The sequence below is a fragment of the Bos grunniens genome, chromosome 14 (assembly GCF_055505025.1).
Source record: "Bos grunniens cultivar Pamir isolate PY7600 chromosome 14, Bosgru_T2T1.0, whole genome shotgun sequence".
Lineage (NCBI taxonomy): Eukaryota > Metazoa > Chordata > Mammalia > Artiodactyla > Bovidae > Bos > Bos grunniens.
The window spans coordinates 30,249,449-30,275,214 of NC_141178.1; the positions used below are offsets into that span (position 1 = coordinate 30,249,449).

The 25,766-nt window shown below is 36.1% G+C and overlaps 1 protein-coding gene across 3 annotated transcripts in view; it reads right to left on the bottom strand.

The window, feature by feature from the left end:
* The window catches only part of CSMD3 (CUB and Sushi multiple domains 3), a 1,478,779-nt gene that overhangs the window by 164,773 nt on the left and 1,288,240 nt on the right, over positions 1-25,766 (bottom strand). For all 3 annotated transcript variants that reach the window (XM_086335396.1, XM_086335395.1, XM_086335397.1), the window contains 3 exons: positions 23,476-23,600; positions 15,530-15,626; positions 13,227-13,331 (listed from right to left, as the gene is read on the bottom strand). In XM_086335396.1, coding sequence (XP_086191522.1) covers positions 13,227-13,331; positions 15,530-15,626; positions 23,476-23,600 — 327 coding nt within the window. The remainder of the gene's footprint in view (positions 1-13,226; positions 13,332-15,529; positions 15,627-23,475; positions 23,601-25,766) is intronic.

Below are 25,766 nucleotides of genomic sequence, written 5' to 3' on the forward strand. Positions count from 1 at the left end.
ATGACTGAGAGACTGAATAACAAAATGTAACGTAAATGTCTGTCAATAAAGTTTTTCAGACAGAACAATTTCGACTTCAAAAGCAAGTGGTGCTGGGAAAACTCAACCACTTGTAAAGAACGAAACTAGAACACTTTCTAACACCATACACAAAAATAAACTCAAAATGGATTAAAGATCTAAATGTAAGACCAGAAACTATATAACTCCTAGAGGAAAACATAGGCAAAACATTCTCTGATGTAAATCATAGCAGGATCCTCTATGACCCACCCCCCAAAGTAATGGAAATAAAAGCAAAAATAAACAAATGGAATCTAATTAAACTTAAAAGCGTTTGCACAACAAAGGAAACTATAAGCAAGGTGAAAAGACAGCCTTCAGGATGGGAGAAAATAATAGCAAATGAAGCAACGGACAAAGAATTAATCTCAAAAATATACAAGTAGCTCCTGCAGCTCAATTCCAGAAAAATAAGCAACCCAATCAAAAAATGGGCCAAAGAACTAAACAGACGTTTCTCCAAAGAAGACATACAGATGGCTGACAAACACATGAAAAGATGCTCAACATCACTCATTATCAGAGAAATGCAAATCAAAACCACAATGAGGTACCATCTCACGCCGGTCAGAATGGCTGCTATCAAAAAGTCTCCAAACAATAAACGCTGGAAAGGGTGCAGAGAAAAAGGAACCCTCTTACACTGTTGGTGGGAATGCAAACTAATACAGCCACTATGGAGAACAGTGTGGAGATTCCTTGAAAAACTGCAAATAGAACTGCCATATGACCCAGCAATCCCACTGCTGGGCATACACACCAAGGAAACCAGAACTGAAAGAGACATGTGTACCCCAATGTTCATTGCAGCACTGTTTACAATAGCTGGAACATGGAAGCAACCTAGATGTCCATTGACAGACAAATGGATAAGAAAGCTCTGGTATACAATGGAATATTACTCAGCTATTAAAAAGAATGCATTTAAATCAGTTCTAATGAAGTGGATGAAACTGGAACCTATTATACAGAGCAAAGTAGGTTAGAAAGAAAAACACCAATACAGTATATTAATGCATATATATGGAATTTAGAAAGATGGTAATGATGACTCTACATGCGAGACAGCAAAAGAGACACAGATGTAAAGAACAGACTGTTGGTCTCTGTGGGAGAAGGCAAGAGTGGGACGATTTGAGAGAATAGCATTGAAACATGTATATTATCATATATGAAATAGATCGCCAGTCCAGGTTCCATGCATGAGACAGGGTGCTCAGGGCTGGTGCACTGGGATGACCCTGAGGGATGGGATGGGGAGGGAGGTCGGAGGGAGGTTCAGGATGGGGAACCCATGTACACCCATGGCTGATTCATGTGAATGTATGGCAAAAAGCACCACAATATTGTAAAGTAATTAGCCTCCAATTAAAATAAATTTTTTAAAAAAAAGTCACTGACGAGTAGCAGTGTAAGTTTAGAAATATGTGGTACAGGCTTCGCTCATGTTTACCCTGATTCTCAACTTTTCTTACTTATGTTTACCTATTTAACATTTGACCTAGCATTATTCTGAAAAACTGAGTACTCAGTAATAAATGTGTGTTTGTGTGTATGCTCAGTCGCTCAATCATGTCTGCCTCTTTGTGACCCCATGGACTGTAGCCTGTAAGGAATCTTCTGTCCACAGAATTTTCCAGGCAAGAAATACTGGAGTGGGTTGCCATTTCCTACTCTAAGGGCTCTTTCCCACCCAGTGATTGAACCCATGTCTCTTGCGTCTTCTGCATTGGCAAGCAGATTCTTTACTACTGAGCCGCCTGGGAAACCCCAGTGATAGATTCTACCTATAAAATTTTAGTCCAAAGAATAAAGATAAGTAAAATGATAAATAGAATCTGGCAGGTAGGGACCATTCATTCATTACATGAGCAATTACTGGTACCAATTGTATGTTCTTACTGTGTTACACACATGCTGGAAAAGCAAAGATCAATTAGCAACATAAGCAACCATGCTCTGAAGAAATTCTGGGTAGAGCTAGAGAGGGGGTTGTTTTAAAAGACGGCTTCAGAGTAGCAGAACAAGCACAATATAAGAAGGCTGTCTTCTATTTAAATAATTATTTCATAGAAACTAACCTATGTGAGTACTAAAAAATATATATATTTTATCAGTTCATAATAATAAAGAGGAAGGTGAGTATGCTGTCTTGGCATGTTAAGTGGATAATGTTTTATGTTATTTTTCCTTCTTTTATGGAAGAAAAAAGGGGAGCATTTTTTGTAAAACATATTATAGTGTTTTGGGAAGGGCAGTTAAAAATGAAGTTGAAAAGGGAGACAGGATATAGACTATATAAACAATCTTGTAATCTTAATCAATGTAGAAGTTTGTATTTTCCTACTATGGTTAATGGAGGTAAAATTCAGAGTTATTAAGAACAAAACTTATGTACTCTGTGTGCATTCTGGTTCCACTAGTTTCTTGCCTTTTTGTGGTAAAATCTGAGATAATCTCTATGTCTCAGTTTCCTCACCTATAAAATAGATGCAAAATTATACCAACTTCACATGAATATTTTGGTGCATAAAGAAAACAATACATGTATAAGAATTAGATAGTTTCAGGAACACAGGATGCCCTCAAAAAACATTTACTAGCATTACTGAATGGTTTTAAGCATGGAAGTTAGGTTGTACATTTGGATTCTAGATAAAGGATATATATATATATTTATTGTCATGAAAGCATGTCTCTATGTTTAAGACCAATAGATCTCACATAAATATTCTAGCAATATAAAGAACACATATAAAGATTTACATAAAGCCCCAAACTTAAGGACCTTCAGTTTTGTGATTGACTCACAAAGAGAAGCTTCTATAAGAAAATCCAGAAGACTAGGAGCAGTGTTACTACAATAGCTCAAGATATAACTAGAGAAACTTTAGAACTACACAAACACAATGTTTTATGAATTCAGAGACTCTCTAATTAAGAACCATCTCTAAATCAATACCACAAAGACATGAAAAATCAATGAGATGATCATGAAATAAATTTGGATAAAAGAGTAAACTATGCCAAAACTAGAATGGCCTTATAGGTTTAAGGAGTGAAACGTGTTTATAAAGATCAATTACACATATTTGCATGTAATATAGTCTAGGTTAATAGCAATTTAAATTAGAAATGACAAACAATAACAATTTAACTTGGACAGGAGGTGTTTCTAAAATTAATAGTTACAAGATGATATACATGAAGTAGAATAAGACAATTAGTTTAGGTAAAAATATAATTACCTTTTTCACAAATCACTATTTTCACAAATCACAAATCACTAATCACAAATCACTATTTTTTCACAAATAATCAATTATCTAACTAGCCCATTTTTTGTGGTTATAAAAATAAACTTAAGACCTAATGCATTAGGTCTTAAGCATATTGTTCAAGGAAGGAAAGCAATAAAATAACTATTGTGTTGAACTGAAACCTTTTGTTATTTATAAACTACATTTAAATGAATACATTCCTTAGCATTGACTATTTTACAACTATTTTTATAATTTGGGTACTCAGACTAGCCTTCCAACTATTGCACAACATGGAAAGATGTTTTCAGGCCACATGAGTTTTTATAAGATTTACAGCAAAATTATTAGTAGTAGATATAATGAATGATCTCAGGTGTGGGAGGAGGGAAAAAATTATTCATTATGGTGACATTACCTTTGTCTTCCTCAGAGACTACATCCTGAGATCTTTGAGCACCCATAAATTTTCAAACACAATTACTATATAGTTTCCCTTTTTAAAATAAGTTCATTTTATAAGTTCAAGACCAAAAACTGTTCATTGATTTATAAATGTTCACAGTCCCTCTAGGATTTTCCATTAGGTGCTAGTGAAGAGGCTCAGATATGTTCGACTATTCACGACCCCATGGACTGTAGCCTGCCAGGGTCCTCTGTCGATGGGATTTTTTTAGGCAAAAATACGGAGTGAATTGCCATTTCCTTCACCACGGGATCTTCCCAACCCAGGGATCGAACCTGGGCCTCCTTCACTGAAGGCAGACTCTTTACTGTTTGAGCTACCAGGGAAGGTGCTGGATTTTCCATTAGTGGGATGTAAAAGTGTGCCTCCACAAACAGGAAGTATGAGGAAAACTGCATATGTATGTTACAATCAAATGATCATTTCAAAATGATGAGGCTGGACCTGAATTCAAGTAACAAGAGCAACTAGAAACTACAGGTTCTTTTTGTGGAAGCCTACCCAACACTGATACAATTAATGGCATTCCATGCACTAGGAACATTTTCCCTAGCAACAAATACATTTATGCAAGACATACAATTATAACCAGAATCACATATGTTTAAAATACACACACACACACACACACACACACACACACACACACACACACACACAAACTGATGAATAGATTCCCACCTTCTAGTGCTCTTGTGGATCAGGAAACAGAAAGAATGTGAACAATGTTGGAAAAAATATACTAACTCAGAGCAGCTACTTCTATTTACATGACTACTAAAACAGAACGTTAGCACACCTAACTACACTAGTACACATGACTATTAACCAGAACACCAGTACAATTTCCAATACAAATAATGATGCATCTTCATGTCAAATTATGATCACTCATATCAGAAAATAGAAAAACGTAAATCAGACTCTTTTAATAAGTGTTTTTCAGCTTATCTCAATTAAGCAGAGAAAACTGTATCCTTTAAACTCTGGAACTCTGGTATAAATATTTGCGGCCTTCCAAAGTTGCTAGGCAAACATGTCTTCCGCCTACCTTCTTTCTCTTCAATGTCCAGTTTCTTTAGTTATTAACAGACAGAAAAACTGACTTTTAAAAAGTCTTTTCATTAATATCGGTTATCTCATTATATATCAGGTAATTTAATAGCATAAAATTAATAGAATATATCAACAGCTCAGAAAAATGTTATTGAGAATATTTCCAAATTTATATTTATTATCTCACTTTGTGTGTAACTTAGAAGATTTACCCTGATTTGTGGAACTACAACCTCTAAGAGAGTACAGTTTGTAATACTAATAAACATATTCATGAAGGTAGTCAAAAGGTATAACTTTCCAGTAAAAAGATAAATGAGTGTAATGTAATTAGGGGTATAAACTACTACACGATGGCTATAGTTAACACTTTTCTATGATACATGTTTGTTAAGAGAGTAGATCTTAAATGTTCTCTTTACAAGGAGAAATGCTTTTTTTCCTTTTTTTTTTTTACTGCATATATATGAGATGATAGACGTTAACTAAACCTATTGCATTAATCATTTCACAACATATATAAATCGAACTACCTTTTTTGTATACCTTAAACAGTGATGTATGTCAACTATTTCTCAATAAAGCTGGAAAAAGATTTTTAAAAGTATTTCAAGATCAAAAGGTAGAAATATTAATCTCTGTTTTCTAGAATTTTATAACTCAAATTCAAATGTTTTTCCATCTATGGAAATCAAAGATTAGAATAGATGTAAAAATGGGGTTCTAAATAATTTTTGTCTGCTACAGAATATTTCTTCTGAATTATACATCTGGAATATGTATTAAGAGAACACTGAATTTATAGTCAGTTTTTTATTGATTATCATAGTTTGTCTAACCTCTAAATCCTAACTGGATAATAAATAACTTCAAGAAGGCATTTAACCCATTTCTAAATCCTTTGCAAAACAGCTTTCAAAGTCACCATGGAAGACAAGTGTGTATTCCTAAATTCAGAAGTTTCCAGAAAGGATTACATAATCCTTCAATAACTTTTAACAGTTTTTACTGCCAGAAAAATAACTTTACCCAAACTGAACTTTTATTCATGAATCTCTTGAATTCTCTTCAAAATTTCTACAGTACATCCTTAGTTTGTTGACTAGGCCTATACTCAGTGTTTCAATATGGTAGGCAGGATTTCAAATATGTTATGTTACACGTCAAAAGGAATTTGTGGATAAAGATAAGAAGGCTAATAAGTTAACTATAAAATATAAAGATCACTGACTGATTAATGGATGATTCAGATCAGATCAGATCAGATCAGTCGCTCAGTTGTGTCCGACTCTTTGCAACCCCATGAATCGCAGCACGCCAGGTCTCCCTGTCCATCACCAACTCCCGGAGTTCACTCAGACTCACGTCCATCAAGTCAGTGATGCCATCCAGCCATCTCATCCTCTGTTGTCCCCTTCTCCTCTTGCCCCCAATCCCTCCCAGCATCAGAGTCTTTTCCAATGAGTCAACTCTTCGCATGAGGTGGCCAAAGTACTGGAGTTTCAGCTTTAGCATCATTCCTTTCAAAGAAATCCCAGGGCTGATCTCCTTCAGAATGGACTGGTTGGATCTCCTTGCAGTCCAAGGGACTCTCAAGAGTCTTCTCCAACACCACAGTTCAAAAGCTTCAATTCTTCAGCACTCAGCCTTCTTTACAGTCCAACTCTCACATCCATACATGACCACAGGAAAAACCATAGCCTTGACTAGACGAACCTTTGTTGGCAAAGTAATGTCTCTGCTTTTGAATATGCTATCTAGGTTGGTCATAACTTTCCTTCCAAGGAGTAAGCATATTTTAATTTCATGGCTGCAGTCACCATCTGCAGTGATTTTGGAGCCCAGAAAATAAAGACTGACACTGTTTCCACTGTTTCCCCATCTATTTCCCATGAAGTGATGGGACCGGATGCCATGATCTTCGTTTTCTGAATGTTGAGCTTTAAGCCAACTTTTTCACTCTCCTCTTTCACTTTCATCAAGAGGCTTTTGAGTTCCTCTTCACTTTCTGCCATAAGGGTGGTGTCATCTGCATGTCTGAGGTTATTGATATTTCTCCCGGCAATCTTGATTCCAGCTTGTATTTCTTCCAGTCCAGCATTTCTCATGATGTACTCTGCATAGAAGTTAAGTAAACAGGGTGACAGTATACAGCCTTGACGAACTCCTTTTCCTATTTGGAACCAGTCTGTTGTTCCATGTCCAGTTCTAACTGTTGCTTCCTGACATGCATACACATTTCTCAAGAGGCAGATCAGGTGGTCTGGTATTCCCATCTCTTTCATAATTTTCCACAGTTTATTGTGATCCACACAGTCAAAACCTTTGGCATAGTCAATAAAGCAGAAAGAGATGTTTTTCTGGAACTCTCTTGCTTTTTCCATGATCCAGCGGATGTTGGCAATTTGATCTCTGGTTCCTCTACCGTTTCTAAAACCAGCTTGAACATCACAAAGTTCACGGTTCACATATTGCTGAAGCCTGGCTTGGAGAATTTTGAGCATTACTTTACTAGCGTGTGAGATGAGTGCAATTGTGCGGTAGTTTGAGCATTCTTTGGCATTGCCTTTCTTTGGGATTGGAATGAAAACTGACCTTTTCCAGTCCTGTGGCCACTGCTGAGTTTTCCAAATTTGCTGGCATATTGAGTGCAGCACTTACACAGCATCATCTTTCAGATTTGGAATAGCTCAACTGGAATTCCATCACCTCCACTAGCTTTGTTCATAGTGATGCTTTCTAAGGCCTACTTGACTTCACATTCCAGGATGTCTGGATGATTACATACATATAAATGTTGTATCCATCTACCTTTTTTCTTATGTTGAAAGTAGTACCAAATAAACCTTTAATATGTTTCATTCTTTTTTTTTAATGGGAATATAATTGGTTTACAATGTTTTGTTAATTTCTGCTGTACAACAATGCAGATCAGTTATAAATGTACATATATCCCCTTCCTCTTGAGCCTCCATCCCACCCACACCTCCTACCCCACCCCTCTAGGTCATCTCAGAGCACTGAGCTGAGCTCCCTGTGTTATACAGCAGTTTCTTACTATCTATTTTACACATGCTAGTGTATATATGTCAGTACTACTCTTTCAATTTGTCCCACTCTTTCCTCCCCCACTATGTCACCAAGTCTGTGTCTCTATTCTTGCACTGTAAATATGTTAATTCGTACTACAACTTTATATATTCCATATATATGCATTGCTAAGCTACTGCTGCTAAGTCACTTCAGTCATGTCTGACTTTGTGCAACCCCATAGATGGCAGCCCACCAGCTTCCCCTGTCCCTGGGATTCTCTAGACAAGAACACGAGTGGGTTGCCATTTCCTTCTCCAATGCGTGAAAGTGAAAAGTGAAAGTGAAGTTGATATGGTATTTGTTTTTCTCTTTCTGACTTACTTCCACTCTGTATAACAGACTCTAGGTTAACCCACATCACTATGAAAGACCCAATTGCATTCCTTTTGGGCTGAGTAATATTCCATTATATATATGTACTACAACTTCTTTATCCATTTATCTCTCAATGGACATTTAGGTTGCTTTCCTGTCCTGGCTACTGTAAATAATGCTGCAGTGAACAGTGGGGTACATGTGTCTTTTTGAATTGTGGATTTATCAGAGTATATGTTGAGTAGTGGGACTGCTGCATCATATGGTAGTTTTATTCCTAGTTTCCATTTGTATGGAAACACAAAAGACCCTGAATAGCAACATGAGTGAGTTTCATTCTTGAAATCTTATCCCTAAACTGATACTAACATTAGTTAAATTAGGAAGTATTTTTGGTTCCTAGATCCCAGTACAAGGTGTGCTGTCTAATATTACAGATAAATAAAAGTACTTGTGTTGATCTTTATTTAATTCCATGTCTAAGTTCTAAAAATCAAATAAAAAGTCTAAAAAAGTAATCAGCTTGCCAAAGAAATAAAGAAAAACTATGATCATATACAAAGTGATATGATCTAAAGTAAAAATCAAAACACCAAAACATGAAAATCATCCTCTACACCTCTCTCTTTCTCATCTCCAACACCTAACTGGCCATAAATCTTTCAATTTCACCTCATTATTTCCTGCATCTTTTAACATTTCATTTACAAAACCACAATAATCATCTTCAGAGTTTCTCATTTGAACCATTGCTACTCCTTTTCTTCAGCATATTCTCTTCCTGCAATGCACTCATGCCTTTTTAAAATAAAAGGGACTTTTAAAATTCAAAATTGATTATCTTATTCCTCAAATTGAAACCCCTTCATTGAATCTCTTCCATAACATCTCCAGTCATGTGGGTTCATCTCATTTTTAGGAAAACATGATATCTACTGAGGGTTTGCTATGTACCTGGTCATATGAGAAACACTTTGTATGGATGATCTCATTGAACTCTGACACAATCTTTCAAGTTACATGCTACTATTATCACATATTACAGGTAAGGAAACTGGATTCTTAGGGAATCTTAGAAATCACTTAATGTCACAAGGCCATCAATGGCAGTGCCAAGACAGAAACCTAAGTCTGATTTCAGCATACATTATCTTATGTCCACCTACATTCTAGGAAGGGCTTCTCTCATGGTTCAAACAATAAAGAATCTGCCTGCAATGCCGGAGACCTAGGTTCAGTTCCTGAGTCAGGAAGATCCCCTGCAGAAGGGCAAGGCAACCCACTCCAGTACTCTTGCCTGGGGAATCCTATGGACTCAGGATCCTGGAGGGCTACAGAGATGGGATTGCAAAGAGTCAGACCCGATAAAGAACTAACATTTTTACATTCTAGGAGGTCTGTTAAAAGTCCAAGCTATTTCTATATCTATACTTTAATTCTTATCTGGAAAAAAGCACTTAGATTTGTCCTTTGGTGACGTCTTCCCTGACTCTACTATGAGTAACCCATAAGAGTTTTGATCACTACCTTCTCTGACATCATCTACATTACATATGATATCATACTTTAGCCATTGTGAGAGTAACCTTGGGAGGTTGGTAAAAGTACACATGGTTTGCTGAATCTCATAAAGACTGACTTGATCTATTGGGGTTGAGTCTCATTACCTGGATTTTCAACAAGACTTTGAGATAACTACAGTGTACAATTATCAGAGAAGCATCAACTTACATAAACTATACTTATAGTGTTTACACTGTAATTTTGCAATTATGGCTGTTTGTATGTCCTTGTTTTCAGTTAGTCTGAAGCTTTTTTTTTTTTTTTTTTAGGACTGGATCTGATACAAGTACGTAGCACTTACATTTAGAAAGTATACCTAACATCTAGTAGCTATTCAATTAAAATTTGATAAATAAACAAGTGAATTTGTTCTCATTTTGGGAGGCAATAAGAACATGAGGAGAGGAAACTAATTGCTGCCTTTTTTCAGTAGATAACAGGAAAATAATGATATGAAATGATCAAAGTGGGCCTTTAGAAATATTAATGAGACGAAGGCATGAGAATGATAAATTGAGCAGAAGGAACATCAGACTTGTATGATCGTAATCATAATTACACATTTCAAAGTTAAAATGACATGATCCCAAGTTAAAGAAGCAAAATTGTACTCTAAGACAAAAATCAGCCACTTGTCAGCATTTCCCTTTTAAGTAAATATAAAACAAGGCCTATCTGTCTAATATCTTGTGCCATCAGATAATTGAGATTGTTTTGTTTTGTTTTTTTTTTTTTCCCTGAAATACCTCATGAGTGAGTAGGAAAATCAGACAGAGAAAATATTCACTTGCTAGAAGAAATCTCAGCCAAATTTCCTTTTCCCAAGGTACAATACCTGCCATGTTTCCTGAAACCTTTACAACTTGAAATATTCCTTTAGGAATATAGAAAGAGCCTACTTTCTTGGTTAAAAACAAAGAAAACACAAGATCTGTCCTTTTTATAGCAAATGTTAATGTCTTTTGCATCTGTTGTTGGTATTCATAGTGTGATTATGAGACTGTTATTTCCCCAATGTGATTACTTCCTTATGTTACCCTGTGGGCAGAACTTTTATTTCAGGGATTGTCAGAAATGAAATACCAAAGATGTGCAATAAAATGTGTGTCTTCTCAATGCAGAAAAGTTATTAGACCTACCTTATTTGTAATGCACACACACACACACACACACACAACATTATTTTTTCCAGTACCCTACTGGATAAGTATTCTGCTTTTTCTAAATATTGAAACTAATTTTTAAAAAATTTTCTTAAAGGTCCTGTTTCTATTCATTTAAAATATACAGTTTTCTCTTACAGAGGTTACTATGTTCTTATAGCTCAACCAGTGATTTTGGAGGCTTCTGCATACAAAAGGAAGTTCTTTAAAATGCTTACGTCTAGTTAATATGGTCTGCCCCCACAAGTGGACAGATTCTTAAATTACCACAAATGAAATATTCCCCCACTAAGGAGATATTTAACTTATATGAAGAGTACATCATGAGAAATGCTGGGCTGGAAGAAGCACAAGCTGGAATCAAGATTGCTGGGAGAAATAACAATAACCGCAGATATGCAGATGACACCACCCTTATGGCAGAAAGTGAAGAGGAACTAAAGAGCCTGTTGATGAAAGTGAAAGAGGAGAGTGAAAAAGTTGGCTTAAAGCTCAACATTCAGAAAACTAAGATCATGGCATCTGGTCCCATCACTTCATGGCAAATAGATGGGGAAACATTGGAAACAGTCTTTATTTTCTTGGGCTCCAAAATCACTGCAGATGGTGACTGAAGCCATGAGATTAAAAGACTCCTTGGAAGGAAAGTTATGCCCGACCTAGACAGCATATTAAAAAGCAGAGACATTACTTTGTCAACAAAGGTCTGTCTAGTCAAACTTATGGTTTTTCCAGCAGTCATGTATGGATGTGAGAGTTGGACTGTGAAGAAAGCTGAGCGCTGAAGAATTGATGCTTTTGAACTGTGGTGTTGGAGAAGACTCTTGAGAGTCCCTTGGACTGCAAGGAGATCCAACCAGTCCATCCTAAAGGAAATCAGTCCTGAATATTCATTGGAAAGACTGATGCTAAAGCTGAAACTCCAATACTCTGGCCACCTGATGGGAAGAACTGACTCATTTGAAAAGAACCTAATGCTGGGAAAGATTGAAAGTGCGAGGAGAAGGGGACGACTGAGGATGAGATGACTGGATGGCATCACCAACTCAATGGACAAGAATTTGAGTAAACTCCAGGAGCTGGTAATGGACAGGGAGGCCCAGCTGGTGTGTTCCATCCATGGGGTCACAAAGAGTTGGACATGACTGAGCGACTGAACTGAACTGAACTGAATATGGAGAACTAGTATTTCCAAAGTTGCCCATACTGCCCAAAGCCATGTATAGAATCAATACAGTCCTTACCAAAATTCCAATGGGATTTTTTTTTTCAAATAAATAGGAAAAAAAAAAGCTTAAAATTCATGAAAGTGAAAGCTTTAGTCATGTCCAACTCTTTGTGATCTCAGGGTTTTCTGCCTCTGGAATTCCCCAGGCAAGAATACTTGAGTGATAAGCATTCCCTTTGCAAGGGGATCTTCCTGATACAGGGATTGAACCCCAGTCTCCACATCACAGGCAGATTCTTTAGAGTCAAAGCCACCAGGGAAGCTCCATACGGGACCACAGAAGTTTCCAAATATCGAAAGCAATCCTGAGAAGGAACAAAACTAGAAATATCATTCCCTCTGATTCTAAATTGCATTGCAAAGATATTGTAACTTAAATAGTATGGTCCTGGCATAAAAATGCACACATAGAACAATGTAATAGAATTGAGAGCCCAGAAATAAACCCTTGCATATACAGTCAACTAATATTTGATGAGCGAGATAAGAATACTCAAGATGGAAAGGTGAGTCTCTTTAATAAGAAAAAGTGTAATAAGCCAGACACAGAAGGACAAATGCTACATGGTACCACTTATACAGAGTATCTAGAATAGTCAAACTCATTAGACATGACAATAAACTGGTGGTTTCTAATGGCTGAGAAGAGGCAGAACGAGGAGCTGTTTATCGACTGGCTTCATTTAAGCAGGGGAGTCAAGTTCTAGAAATCTGCTGCACAGCACGGTGCCTACAGTTCACAGTACTGGATTGTACACTTCAGATTTTTGTTAAGAAGGGAAATCTTATGTTAAGTGCATTTAAAATTTTTTAAATAAGAAAATACCTGAAAATTCTGATGAAAATCATCAGAACTTTATACATATAATTTTCTAGTTGAATTGAATAAACACTTCAGAAATCTTAAAGTAAGATGTTTTATTTTGACAAAGTCCGTTAACTTTCTATATTCAGAAAATTAATATTGAAAATTAATATGATTTTTCTTAATTGTCTTGGACAGCACATATTTTATTTACCTGTGTATTCAAGGTGAAATCCTGCAGCAGAAACACTGATGTCTGATTGAAAATTTAGATATAGATTATTAGATGTACTATTCAAAAGATGGGGTATTGTTGTTCCTGAAATGATAATTGAAAAAGTGGTTTAGTGATCACATAATAAGTAATATAATAAAACTAAGTTAACTATTAATCAGCCAACAAGTTATAAGTGAAATTATATATTATTAAAATGTCTTATAAGAATTTTTAAATAAAAATATTTCTCATATATTTGTCTTTCATATTACTGTTCTTGACTATCTCCAAGGAGACAGACCTTTGAGAGCACGTTAGATGGCTCCCTAAAATAGGTAACAGCAAACAAAGCTGATGAAAAGCAGAAAAATTTACTAGTCACCTAAAATAAATATTTGGAATTTCATGTGGATTTCAATAATTCATGTACAAGATAATAAATTGAGTTTTAAAATTTGCATGTGTTTTGATGAAATAATAACTAATTTTATATGGGTTTAAAGAAATATTCATTTATCACCCTTTATTGTGATATTTAAGTATATACACTTTTTTCTATATCAGGTGAAGTACCTTGATGTTTCTTATAACAACAGCAAAGCTGGTTGTTAGAATTTAAAAAATGCCAATTATGAACTACTGCCTGCCTTGTCTTTTAGCAAATGCTTTATAATCTTGTTCTTCTGAACTTCTATAGGAAATCAACTTTAATTTATTCAATTATTGAATTGAAAATATCTACTTGAACCAATTACTTTTTGACTATCTGACACTATAGTTTAAGATCCTTAAGATTACAACTGAAGCAATTTCAAATGACAAGCATAAAAATAACTTTCAACTGTGTCTCAAGATAAAATTCAACAAGCATATGAGTTGATAGGGCTACCAACATTTTTTTGGTAATTTTCTAGTTACTTCATACTTACTTTCCACAACACTATGAACCTTAACCACTGAGTCTTCTATAAGAGAAACCAGGACAAATTCATTACAAAACACACAATTGTTTCCCCCACCTAGCTGACCTTGCTCTCTGATTTATACTGTCCTAACTGAATCAGTGAAGACAGAGGTAAACAGAAACTCAAAGGTCACCCTGACTGCCTTTGATCTCTTAGAAGATCTTAGTGATTAAGAGCTTTGACTGTGGAGTCACACCAGCTGGGTCCCAGTCTCATTCTAATGTTAGATGTACAACCTCGGGCAACTTAATTTCTTTTAGTGTCAATCACCTACCAGGGCTGCTGGAAAGATCAAATGAGGAAATGTATGACAAGCTTCACACAGAGCTAGCACTTGGTAATCAACAGCTGTTATTATTTATCACTTTTTGCCATTTAGTTATTATACTTATCATTCAGAAAGTATTATACCAAGTCTATTACAGACAAATGCATACGCACAAAAATTCATACAATTTTTCCAAGAAAAATTTCTTTTTAAATCTATTTCCAGAATATTTGTAATGCCTAAAACAAATTATTCTTACTCTAGATATTTATTCTTTGCTTTCGTCAATGGTGGTGCTGAAAAGTAGATTAACATCTCCATTTTCAAATCTATTAAAAACTTAATGACACTCAAAATTCTGTATCTGAAATATTTGAGTTCATAGTTTAGCTATGTTTATATTTCTAGAGTTAAACACTATAACCCAAATTAAAGTAAAGCATACAGTTAAAGTGAAACTTCATTTCACTCTAAATATGTTGTAAGAAGCTGTTAGATTAACGCACAAACTACCTTCACAAACCATAACAAATTATAAAATCTTCTGGTCTTGACACATATGTATATAGTATGATTTTTATATAATTTAATTCGTTTCATAGAATTAATTTCTTATTCTCTTTCTTCTCATACAACAGTACCTTGTAGCACTTACCATGTTGTTACATAATCTCTATAATTGTTTTAATGGCTGCATAACATTCTATCAAGTGAATATATTATAAATTTCAGGCATTGTCTAATTTTTAACTATTACTTCTCATCCTTTTTCTTAAGGGAGAGGAGCATATATACTATTTCTGAGCCAAGGCTCAGCTAAAAATATTGCTATTAACACAAAAAGCATAAATAAATAATTACTCAAATACAGTAACACTGTATAGTAAGGTTTTAAATAGCAATTTCAATTTTATTGCCTTTAAAGCCTTTCAAACTTCTACCTTGTAGTTTAGTTCTTTGCATATAGTTTGTAAAAAGCAAAATTAAAACCACCAAGTCAGAGATCTAGGGAGGGCTTTAGAGCAAGAGCTAGAGAGATTTTAATTAAACTTAGTTCTCTTATTTACCTGAATAACTTCCAAGTCTTGGGGCATTGTTGTCTCCCCCATCATAAAAGTCCAGAGAATCCCAATTATGTTCTGTAGCAAAGCTGACAACTTGCACCTATGAAATAATAATTATCTGTAAGAACACATACTTCTAATGTGATGCATATACTATAGTTCACTCATCTCTTCTGGAAGAGAGAGCTCAAAGCCTGGACCATATCATTGTGGCTCTCCATGGAAGCATTTTAACAGAAACGATCATTGCCTTTATGGCACTGGCATACACACACTGACTTTTATAATAAAAGCCTCTGAGGTATCTAGCAGTGTTCACTACTGGTACAGCACTGAGAATGTCCGTCACCACCTTATTGCGTTAATCCAATGTCTTAGTGCCTAGAATCTGAATTAAGCCATGTTCCAAACAATTGATTAATTTTTGTTTTGTTTTGTTTTAGAATGTTTGATTCTTTTGTACTGACTTTTCTCATCTGCTTTACCTATTAGGATATAAGCAGATTTCTGGCCCACACAAAGCACCATATAAGACTATAATATATATCTTTTTGAACTAGGTTTATCCTGGATACATTTTATTATGTTTTACTTTGTATAATCTTTGTTAAATTTCCTGTTTTTATTTTATTTTACAAACTAACATAATAATCCCTTATACACATTTTTGATATATTTCAATATGAATAACCAAAAATAATACTTTATAACTGATTTGGATATGTCTTTTAAAGATTAATTTCATAAATGATTATATTTTTATAAACAGCATCATGATAACTAAATCACTGTGAAGATTCACAAAGTTGATAAGGGAAATGCTGAGTATAATTCTCTCATGTCTATCAAATTTTATTTAAAGAAAGAGGCATGTGTTACTTTGTTGCACTTCACTTGGCACAGCTTGAATTTTTGCAAGAACCCACAGAACCCTCACAACTATGGATGTTGTCTATTTTTCTTTGTTTATTACATATTTTATAGTTTAGGAGGAGGTAAAGGAATAGTCTTATTCAAATAAATTTATTTTTATTTAGCTAAGGTCTGTTATAAATATAAGCATTTCACTTATTTACTAAATACTTCTAACAATTGCATTCATTAAAATTTTTCTTATCCACAAAATAGGCCATCACCATTCTTCCATTCAAATAAATGCTTATGCCTCTTTTCCAGAGGTGAGTGCCACATGGCGACAGATACCCTGCCTGTGTGACAGGCTTTAGGCCGAATGGCAATGTTCCAGGAGAGGAGGAAGACTGGAATTAAAACTGTATGATTGCAATATAATCACCAACTCCTTAAAAAATGGTCGGTTTTCTCTTCATATCTGACTTTTCCTTCTTTTCAAGTCAGGAAAAGAAAAAGTCATATTTGGCTTTAAAAAACAAGAAAAAGAAAACAGAAGTAAGGATTCTTGTAGGAGTTGACATTTGAAATAAGCAAAATATACTGCAAGGTTCTGCATGGAAAGAAGTTATTGAGTTGGTAAAAATGTAGAAGAGACAAGCCATGGGGTAGATTAGAGGAAAACTTATTACCTTTGTAAGAAGAAGAAAATCTGTTTAATTCTGGACATTTATATGTGAATATAACTCCCCAAAATAATCAGGTTCTGATCCCTTGAGCCTGTAAATATTGCCTCGTATGGGAAAGAATCTTTCAAATGTGAATAAACTAAATATCTTGAGATAGGGAGACTATCCTAGATGATTTAAATGAGCCTTTAAGGCAATCACAGATGATCTTATAAGATGTCAAGGAAGATTTGACACAGACAGAAGAAAATGCAATGTGATCACAGAAACAGAGATTGAAGGGATGTAGTCAGAGGAGAAGGGGATGACAGAGGATGAGATGGTTGGATGGCATCACTGACTCAACGGACATGAGTTTGAGCAAATTCAGTGAGACAGTGAAGGACAGGGAAGCCTGGTGTGCTACAGTCCATGGGGTTGCAAAGAGTCAGACACGACTTAGTGACTGAACAAGTCAGAAGCCACGGAATGATGGCAGCTACCAGGAACTGGAAGAGGCAAGGAAAGGACTCTTCCCTGGAGGCTGAGCAGAGGCGAGCTGGACGGTGGCAGGAGTGCAGTCCTGTCAGCACTGCTGTTTCAGGGCAGTAAGACTGATTTGGGACTTCCAGCTTCCAGTACCGTGAAAGAATAAATTTCGGTTGTTTTAAACTTGTGAGTTCGTGCTTTGTTACAGGAGTCACAGAAAACTAATGCAATTTGCCAGTCGGATTCTGTGCAAGTTGTGAATGTTGTTTGGCATACATAGAAGTGTAGGATAATTAAGTAAATGGTTGAAGATTCATTGTGACAGAAAGTCAAATGAGAGTCAAGTAAAAGCCTTAAAAAGGAGAAGATACAGACTCAGTGTTCAGAAGAACTTTAAATTAGATGGAGTTGTCCATTATGACAACAGGACAGCTTTATGAGGTAATGGATTTCCAATAACTAAAACCATATATCCCTTATAGAGACATTCAAATCCCATTTTACTTTAAAGATTGCTCTTTGCTTGATAATTCCGTTACTATTAATTGTAGCTTCTTTGGAATTCTCCCTCCAATATACCTTGCTAAAATATACAGGGAAAAAAATGAATATACTCCTCCCACTCATGTAATAGAAACATAAGAAGTTAGTTTATTTGTTGAGGTTATTTCCCAAAAATGCTCAGTCATTCTATCTTATTTGTAACTTTTTCAGCATTACAAATGTTTCTCCTCTCTATCAGTGGTTATCCCATTTCATATATGATTTACTGAATATTCATATAAATCTTTATTTGCACATATGTTTAGTGCAAAAGAATAAAAGACAATAAACATTACTTTAAATCTGGTGTACTAGCCAGGTTGCTTTTAGGTGAATTTAGTGAAATTTCAAATACGTCCTAAATTATGGGTGTGTGTGTTATAATTTTCTATGATTTAGTGATACATCTAAAACTGTGCTCGGTTGCTCAGTCACGTTTGACCCCAGGGACTGCAGCCCACCAGGATCCTTTGTCCACTGAATTTTTCAGGCAAGAATACTGGAGCAGGCTGCCATTTTCTTCTCCACGGACATATAAAATTAGCAAACATATAAGAGGTTAATTAGGAAAGAGCACTTTGTAGTTATACAAAGTATTTACATTAAAATATGCTTCACAATCTGTAACTTTGATCAATACTGTGCTAAACTCAAACTTTGTTTTCTAAGGTACAATCATTAAATGAAATGCTACTTCAGTGAAAGATCTCATAGCATCATTGATACAAGGTTTCTAGTTGTGAACAGTGTTTGCCAGGACAATGATATAGAACATAACCTTATCTTCAGTATTAGTCCAGTATTCTATGTTAACTCCTTAAAGTGGCCTAAAACTTCACCGCTTTTGGAAATATTCATTGGTTCATTTGAAAAATAATTACTGAGCACAGACTGCTAGGCTCTGTGCTAGCTGTCAGAAAAGATTTAGTTACTTACTCCATGAACTTACAGGTAATTAAGTAAAAACAAATGGCAACCCACTCCAGTATTCTTGCCTGGAAAATCCTATGGACAGAGAAGCCTGGTGTGCTACAGTCCACGGGGTCACAAAGAGTCAGACAGGACTGTGCAACTGAGCACACAAATCAAAACAGTAACATATGATGGGTATCATGATATAAGGATATTGCAGCAATTAATGTGAACATGTAGCAAGAGGGCTTAATGTTGCTTCAAGTTCATGGATGGTCTTCCACAGGAACTGTTTTTAAGGTGAGATAGAAATAATGAGGAAGGATAAACCAAATAAAGGATATGATGGAGAGTATTGGCAGTAAAAGGAACAACATTTACAAAGGTCCAGAGGCAAGAGAGAGTCAGGTTTCTATAAATAAGTGAAATAGAGGCAAGAAATAAGGACAAAGCACAAAGGCGTAATCATCTGTGTCAAGGAGTTCAGGATAGAGAGGACAATCGAGGTATTGTAAAGCAGGAAACTTAGAGCATTAGATTATTATTTTTAGAAAGTTACTCTCTTTGCCCTGTGAGGAATAGATTGGAGGAGAATAAGAACCTGGAACAGGGATGATGGCCACCTAATCTTGAGTGGTCAAAGTGTGGATGAAGAAAATAGACTTTGAGAGGTTTGTTAAAGAACTGATATAGTTCTTTGTGTACGTGAACACAAAAAAAAATCATCAAGGTTTTTGGCTGCTGCAATTGAATGCGATGAGGGGTTCATTCTGAGAGAGCAAAATGGGGAAGATTCACAACTTTGAGAAAAAAAAGTCATGAAGTCAGTTTTGAACAGGTTGAATTAGAGGTGTAAGAAGTTTAGGGGCTTCCCTGGTGTCCAGTGATTAAGAATCTGCCTTGCAATGTAGGGACACTAGGTCGATCCCACATGCTGCAGGGCAACTAAGCTCACACCCTACAGCTGAATCCCATGCACCCTAGAGTCCATGCTCCACAAGAGAAACCACTCCAATGAGATGCCTGTGCACTAAAACTAGAGAGCAGATCCCACTCGTTGCAGCTAGAGGAAGCCTGTGCACAGCAATGACAACTCAGCACAGCCAAAATGAATAAACACACACACACACATACACACACACACACACACACACACACACACACATATATATATATATAAGAGATGTAAAAAGTTTAGCTGAAAATGTTCTGTGGGCAGCTGGATAAATGGCAAACTTAGGTGAAAGGTATAGGTTAAATATTAGGTTTGGAAATCATCATGTATTCAATCCTTAATTTAAAAAGATATTTTCTAATTATCTACTACGATTCAGCATCAGCACATAATAGTAACTGACGCTATGAAAGTAGACAACGTGGCACAGAGAATGGTGCCACGTGAGATGGACAAAGAACACAGAATCTCACAAACACCATATGTGATGAATTGAAGAAGAGGAGATCACGCTCCTAGATATAGAAGCGACAACTATAAATGTAGAAAAGAAAACAAAACAAAATTCAAGAGAGTATTAGGTAGAATGGAGGGGAAAGATATCTTAAGAGTGAGAGGAGAATGGACACGACAGAATGTTGCTAACAAAATAAGGAAGATGAGCAGTGCAGTGGATTTAATGGCATGTTCCTCAGTGATCATTGTAAGTTGAAAGTTGAAAGTTAAGTTGCTCAGTCTTGTCTGACGCTTTGCGACCCCGTGGACTGTAGCCCACCAGGCTCCTCCATCCATGGGATTCTCCAGGCAAGAACACTGGAGTGGATTGCCATTTCCTTTTCCAGGGGATCTTCCCGACCCAGGAATTGAACCCAGGTCTCCCGCATTAGAGGCAGACGCTTTAACCTCTGAGCCACAAGGGAAGCCCCGATCATTATAAGAGTGACTCAAATAGAGCATTGGACACTGAAGCAACATCACAGGGGGTTGGGAACAGAGGGTGAGAACTAGAGGGAAAATGCCAGGGGTTTATTATTTTAAGATGAGGTAAAAATGGACAAGCTGATGCCAATATATAGATGCTCTAATATAATTCACATAAATGTATAACCAGATGATACAATAAATGTTCCATGAAGATTTTAAAGGTATCAGCTCATTTCAGATTGCCTATGCCATCTGGAATATGGACGATCTTCAAATCTTTGCTAATTCTACCAATAACAGGATAGAGTGTATTGGTTATCTTCAAATTTTAAAAGTTGACCATAAAATAATAGCACAACTAGCCAGAATATAAGCAGTATTTTGACTGCTAATATTTTTAAAACACTGAAAAAGTACATTTCAAATTTTCTCATTCATTTACTGACCTATTGACACCTGACATCTATTAAGTAATTTTTTAAATTTTCTGAAAAGTTATCAAGTTAAATCGAAAAATTTACTTTTTATTGAAAATTATTTTTCTATCTAAGTTCAGTTTTAATGAATCACGTATTGGCTATTTTTTCCATGACTGATATATGCATCTCAAGTTTCTCAAGGAAAACCCTATGACTCAATTGGAGAACAGCAAGTTATTTTTATGAAATATCAGTTCAGTTCAGTTCAGTTTAGTTGCTCAGTAGTGTCCTACTCTTTGTGACCCATGGACTGCAGCACACCAGACTTCCCTGTCCTTCACCATCTCCTGGAATTTGCTTGGACTCATGACCACTGAGTCAGTGATGCCATCCAATCATCTCATCCTCTGTCGTCCCCATCTCCTCCTGCCTTCTGTTTTTCCCAGCATCAGGGTATTTTCTAATAAGTCAGCTCTTCGCATCAGGTGGCCACAGTTTTGGAACTTCAGCTTCAGCCATCAGTCCTTCCAATGAATATTCAGGACTGATTTCCTTTAGGATTGACTGGTTTGATAACCTTGCTGTCTCAGGGACTCTCTGGAATCTTCTCCAACACCAGAGTTCAAAAGCATCAATTATTCAGTGGTGCTCAGCTTTCTTTATGGTCCAACTCTCACATCCACACATGAAATATAGTCTGTGTAATGTTCTGTGAAGTTTAATTATGTTCCATGGGGTAAACACTGACTCAGCAGTAAAAGGCTATCTACTTTCCCAGAAACAATTTTCTTCTCAAACAGAGTAGCTGGTCAAAGTGCTCCCCATACAAAATGGTCACAATTGAAGTAATATGGTAGATACTATTGACAGCCTGTAGACTAGTATTCTTCTTCCTTGCTGACAGAGAACAATTTTGTTCAACTGAGTGAGAGCTGTGTACATCAGAGAAGGATAAGCCCCTTGCCAGATCCAGACGACTAATCTTGATTTTTTCAAAGCCAAATCATAGTAAGTCTTTTACTATTGTCCAGTGAATGGCTTAGGAATGGATATGATTGAAATTTGGTCAACAGGAGAGAATGGAAAGTCTGCTGGAAAGTTTGTGTAAAGTTCTCAGACTTATAGAAGTACATAACATAGAAACATTCCATTCCATCCATTGCTGAGAAATACTGTTATGCCTAGAGATTTTATAACTATCTCAAGACCATGAGAGAGGAAGTCCAAGAATTAAGCCAATATGCTAAGTATTGCAGGACAGAGATGGAAAAAACCTGGGTCAGGAATGATACAACTGAACCTTTGCAATAAACAACACTTAAACCATCTTACTCAAAGATTCACTGTTATATGGAGCAAAATATTTTTCTTATTGCTTATGCAGTCATGAATTGGTTTTCTGTTACTTGCATGTGAAAAATGGAGAAGGAAATTGCAACCCACTCTAGTATTCTTGCCTGGAGAATCCCATGGATGAAGGAACCTGGCTTCCCTGGTAGCTCAGAGGTTAAAGCTTCTGCCCGCAATGCGGGAGACCTGGGTTCGATCCCTGGGTTGGGAAGATTACCCTGGAGAAGGAAATGGCAACCCACTCCATTATTCTTGCCTGGAGAATCCCATGGACGGAGGAGCCTCGTGGGCTACAGTCCACAGAGTCGCAAAGAGTGGGACATGACTGAGTGACTTCACTTTCACTTTCTAGTATTCTTGCCTGGAGAATCCCAGGGACAGAGGAGCCTGGTGGGCTGCCGTATATGGGGTCCCACAGAGTTGGATACGACTGAATCTATTTAGCAGCAGCAGCAGGTGAAAAAAAATAATGGTAAGTGTCTTTCTTTACGGCTTTTCTGATGACTCAGCAGGTAAAGAATCCACCTGCAATGCAGGAGACACAGGGGATGTGGTTTCAATCTCTGGGTCAGGAAGATACCCTGCAGGAGGAAATGGCAACCCAATCCAGTATTCTTGCCTGGAAAATTCCATGGACAGAGGACCCTAGCGGGCTACAGTCCACAGGGTCACAAAGGATCGGACTCAACTGAGTGACTGAACACGCACATCTTTTTTTAAATTCAGCCATGCAAGTCAAAAGCACTGGCTGAAATTCTCGAAATTACGTGTGTCCTGTCATCTCTGAAAAGATCAACTTCAAATATACAATGAAAAGAAGAAAAATTTAAATATTCTTACTTGAATGCCAGCTCCCTCTGGCACTGTGATCTTCCATACACAATTCAGATTGTTGTCATAAGGCTCAGGGTATCCAGGAGACAAAATAGTCCCTTTGCGCTTAGTTAAAATTCCACCACAGGGCACTGAAAGTAAAACAATCCATGAGGGGAAGTTAATTCTAACGCAAAAGATTAAAATAAGGAAAAGGTCAGCAATAACATAGATACTAGACTTGCAAACATAATCAAATCATATTATGCTTTAAAACTCAAAAGAACCATGAAAATTGTCTTCCTATAGCACAAAAACTTCCTATAGCACACAAAAAAGAACTAGATATTAAAGGATAACCTGGCGATAGCATATCTAAAGTCATTCCATAATTAACTCAATAATAGCATATTATTTGTATATTACTAAAATGTTCATTGGCACAAGTTAAACATTGTTCATACATACATAATTTTTGAATAATTATTTTATATTTTTTTCTCTTCATGTATCTTTTGAGTAGTAATAAAATCCCTTTCAGAGTAATAATGATGATGATTACAATTATGTTATGATTATAATATTTATATGGAGCCTACATACCAGTACTCTTCTAAACACTTTTACATACTTTATCTTATTAAACCTTCCCAACAATCCAACAATATACGAATAAGTATCCTCCTCATTTTACAGCTGAGGAAATGGAAGCAGTAACAGTTTAACTTTCTCAAGATCACATAGTCAGAGATGAAACTGGAGTTTGAATACTGGTAGTTTGGCTCCACATTCATGTTATTCAGTGTAAAGAAAATACTCAATATGGAGACAGTCCGGTTACTGCCAGTACAACTACTAAAGAAAGAATACGTACGGAGACTTGCTCTAAAGACAATAAAGACTTTTAACATTTTTTAAAGGTACCAATCTTAAAGCAAAATTCTTACACTGCTGGTAGTATCAGATTGACTCTGGGAATGACAAAACTTACAGTTTTAAATACTGTGTGATGTTGGACATGTCCTTGAATTCTGTGAAACTCAGATGCTTTATTAAAAGATAATGCAATTGTTTCCAAGGGGCTTTTGTGGAAAGTAAATAGATATTATAATCTACATAAAGGGGCTTCTCTGGGGCCCAGTGGTAAAGAATCCATCTGCCAGTGCAAGAGAAACAGGTTCAAAGCCTGGGTCAGGAATAACCCCTGGAGAAGAAAATGGCAACTCACTCCAGTATTCTTGCCTGAGAAATCCCATGGACAGAGGAGTCTCAAAAGATTCAGTTACGACTTAGCAACTAAACGATAACAATGCACATAAAGAAGCTTACACACTGCTTGAAACATAGTAAGAAGTCAGTAAATTATATTTTCTTTTGCTACAACTATTGTTATTTTATGTTCTAATGGCACTATGATCCTTGGACATGTGTCCTAATCTGGCTCTAATGATGAAATATCAGAAAATATTTTTGTAATAATTTTTAAAGGTAATTATACAACTTTGTGTCACTTCTAAAACTGAATGCAAAAAATCTAGGGTAATTGCTCAAAAGAATGCTACAAACTTTTTACATTTTCAAACTTTTAAATCAGTGTGATAAAGAAAATTTTAGCTCATCCTCCGTCTGATCCTTTCAATTCAAATGCTAGCTCTCTGTGACCTACACCATCTTCTCATCTCTTTTTAACCACTGCTCTTCTGTAATGGCATCTATTACCGTGTCATCTATATACTATGACTCCAGTGTTAGTCGCTCAGTAGTGTCTAACTCTTTGCAACCCCATGTACTGTAGCCTGCCAGGCTCCTCCGTCTGTGGGGATTCTCCAGGCAAGAAAACTAGAGTGGGTAGCCGTTTCCTTTTCCATGGGATCTTCTCGGCCCAGGGATCGAACCCAGGTTTCTGGCATTGCAGGCAGATTCTTTACTGTCTGAGGCACCAGGGAAGCCATATACTATGATTACTAAACATTTATCTCTAGCCATAACTTCTACCCAGAGTTATACAATAATATGTCAACTCAATATCTCAAAATTCATATGTCCATATCAAGATTTTTTAAATTCTCCCTGATCTATATTATTTGCCCTCTCAGTAAATGTTACCACCTAATTCTTAAGCCAAAAATCTAGAACTCAATTCATCTTTCTTTTCAAATTCACATGTACATCTATATTCAGCCTATCAGCAAACTATGTCAATTCTATTTTAAAAATATATCCGAAAGTTTACCAGTTCTCATCACTGATCATGATCTGCGAATCTAAATCAACATTGAGTTTCCTCTTCACTTCCGCAATAGGCTTCTATTCAGTCT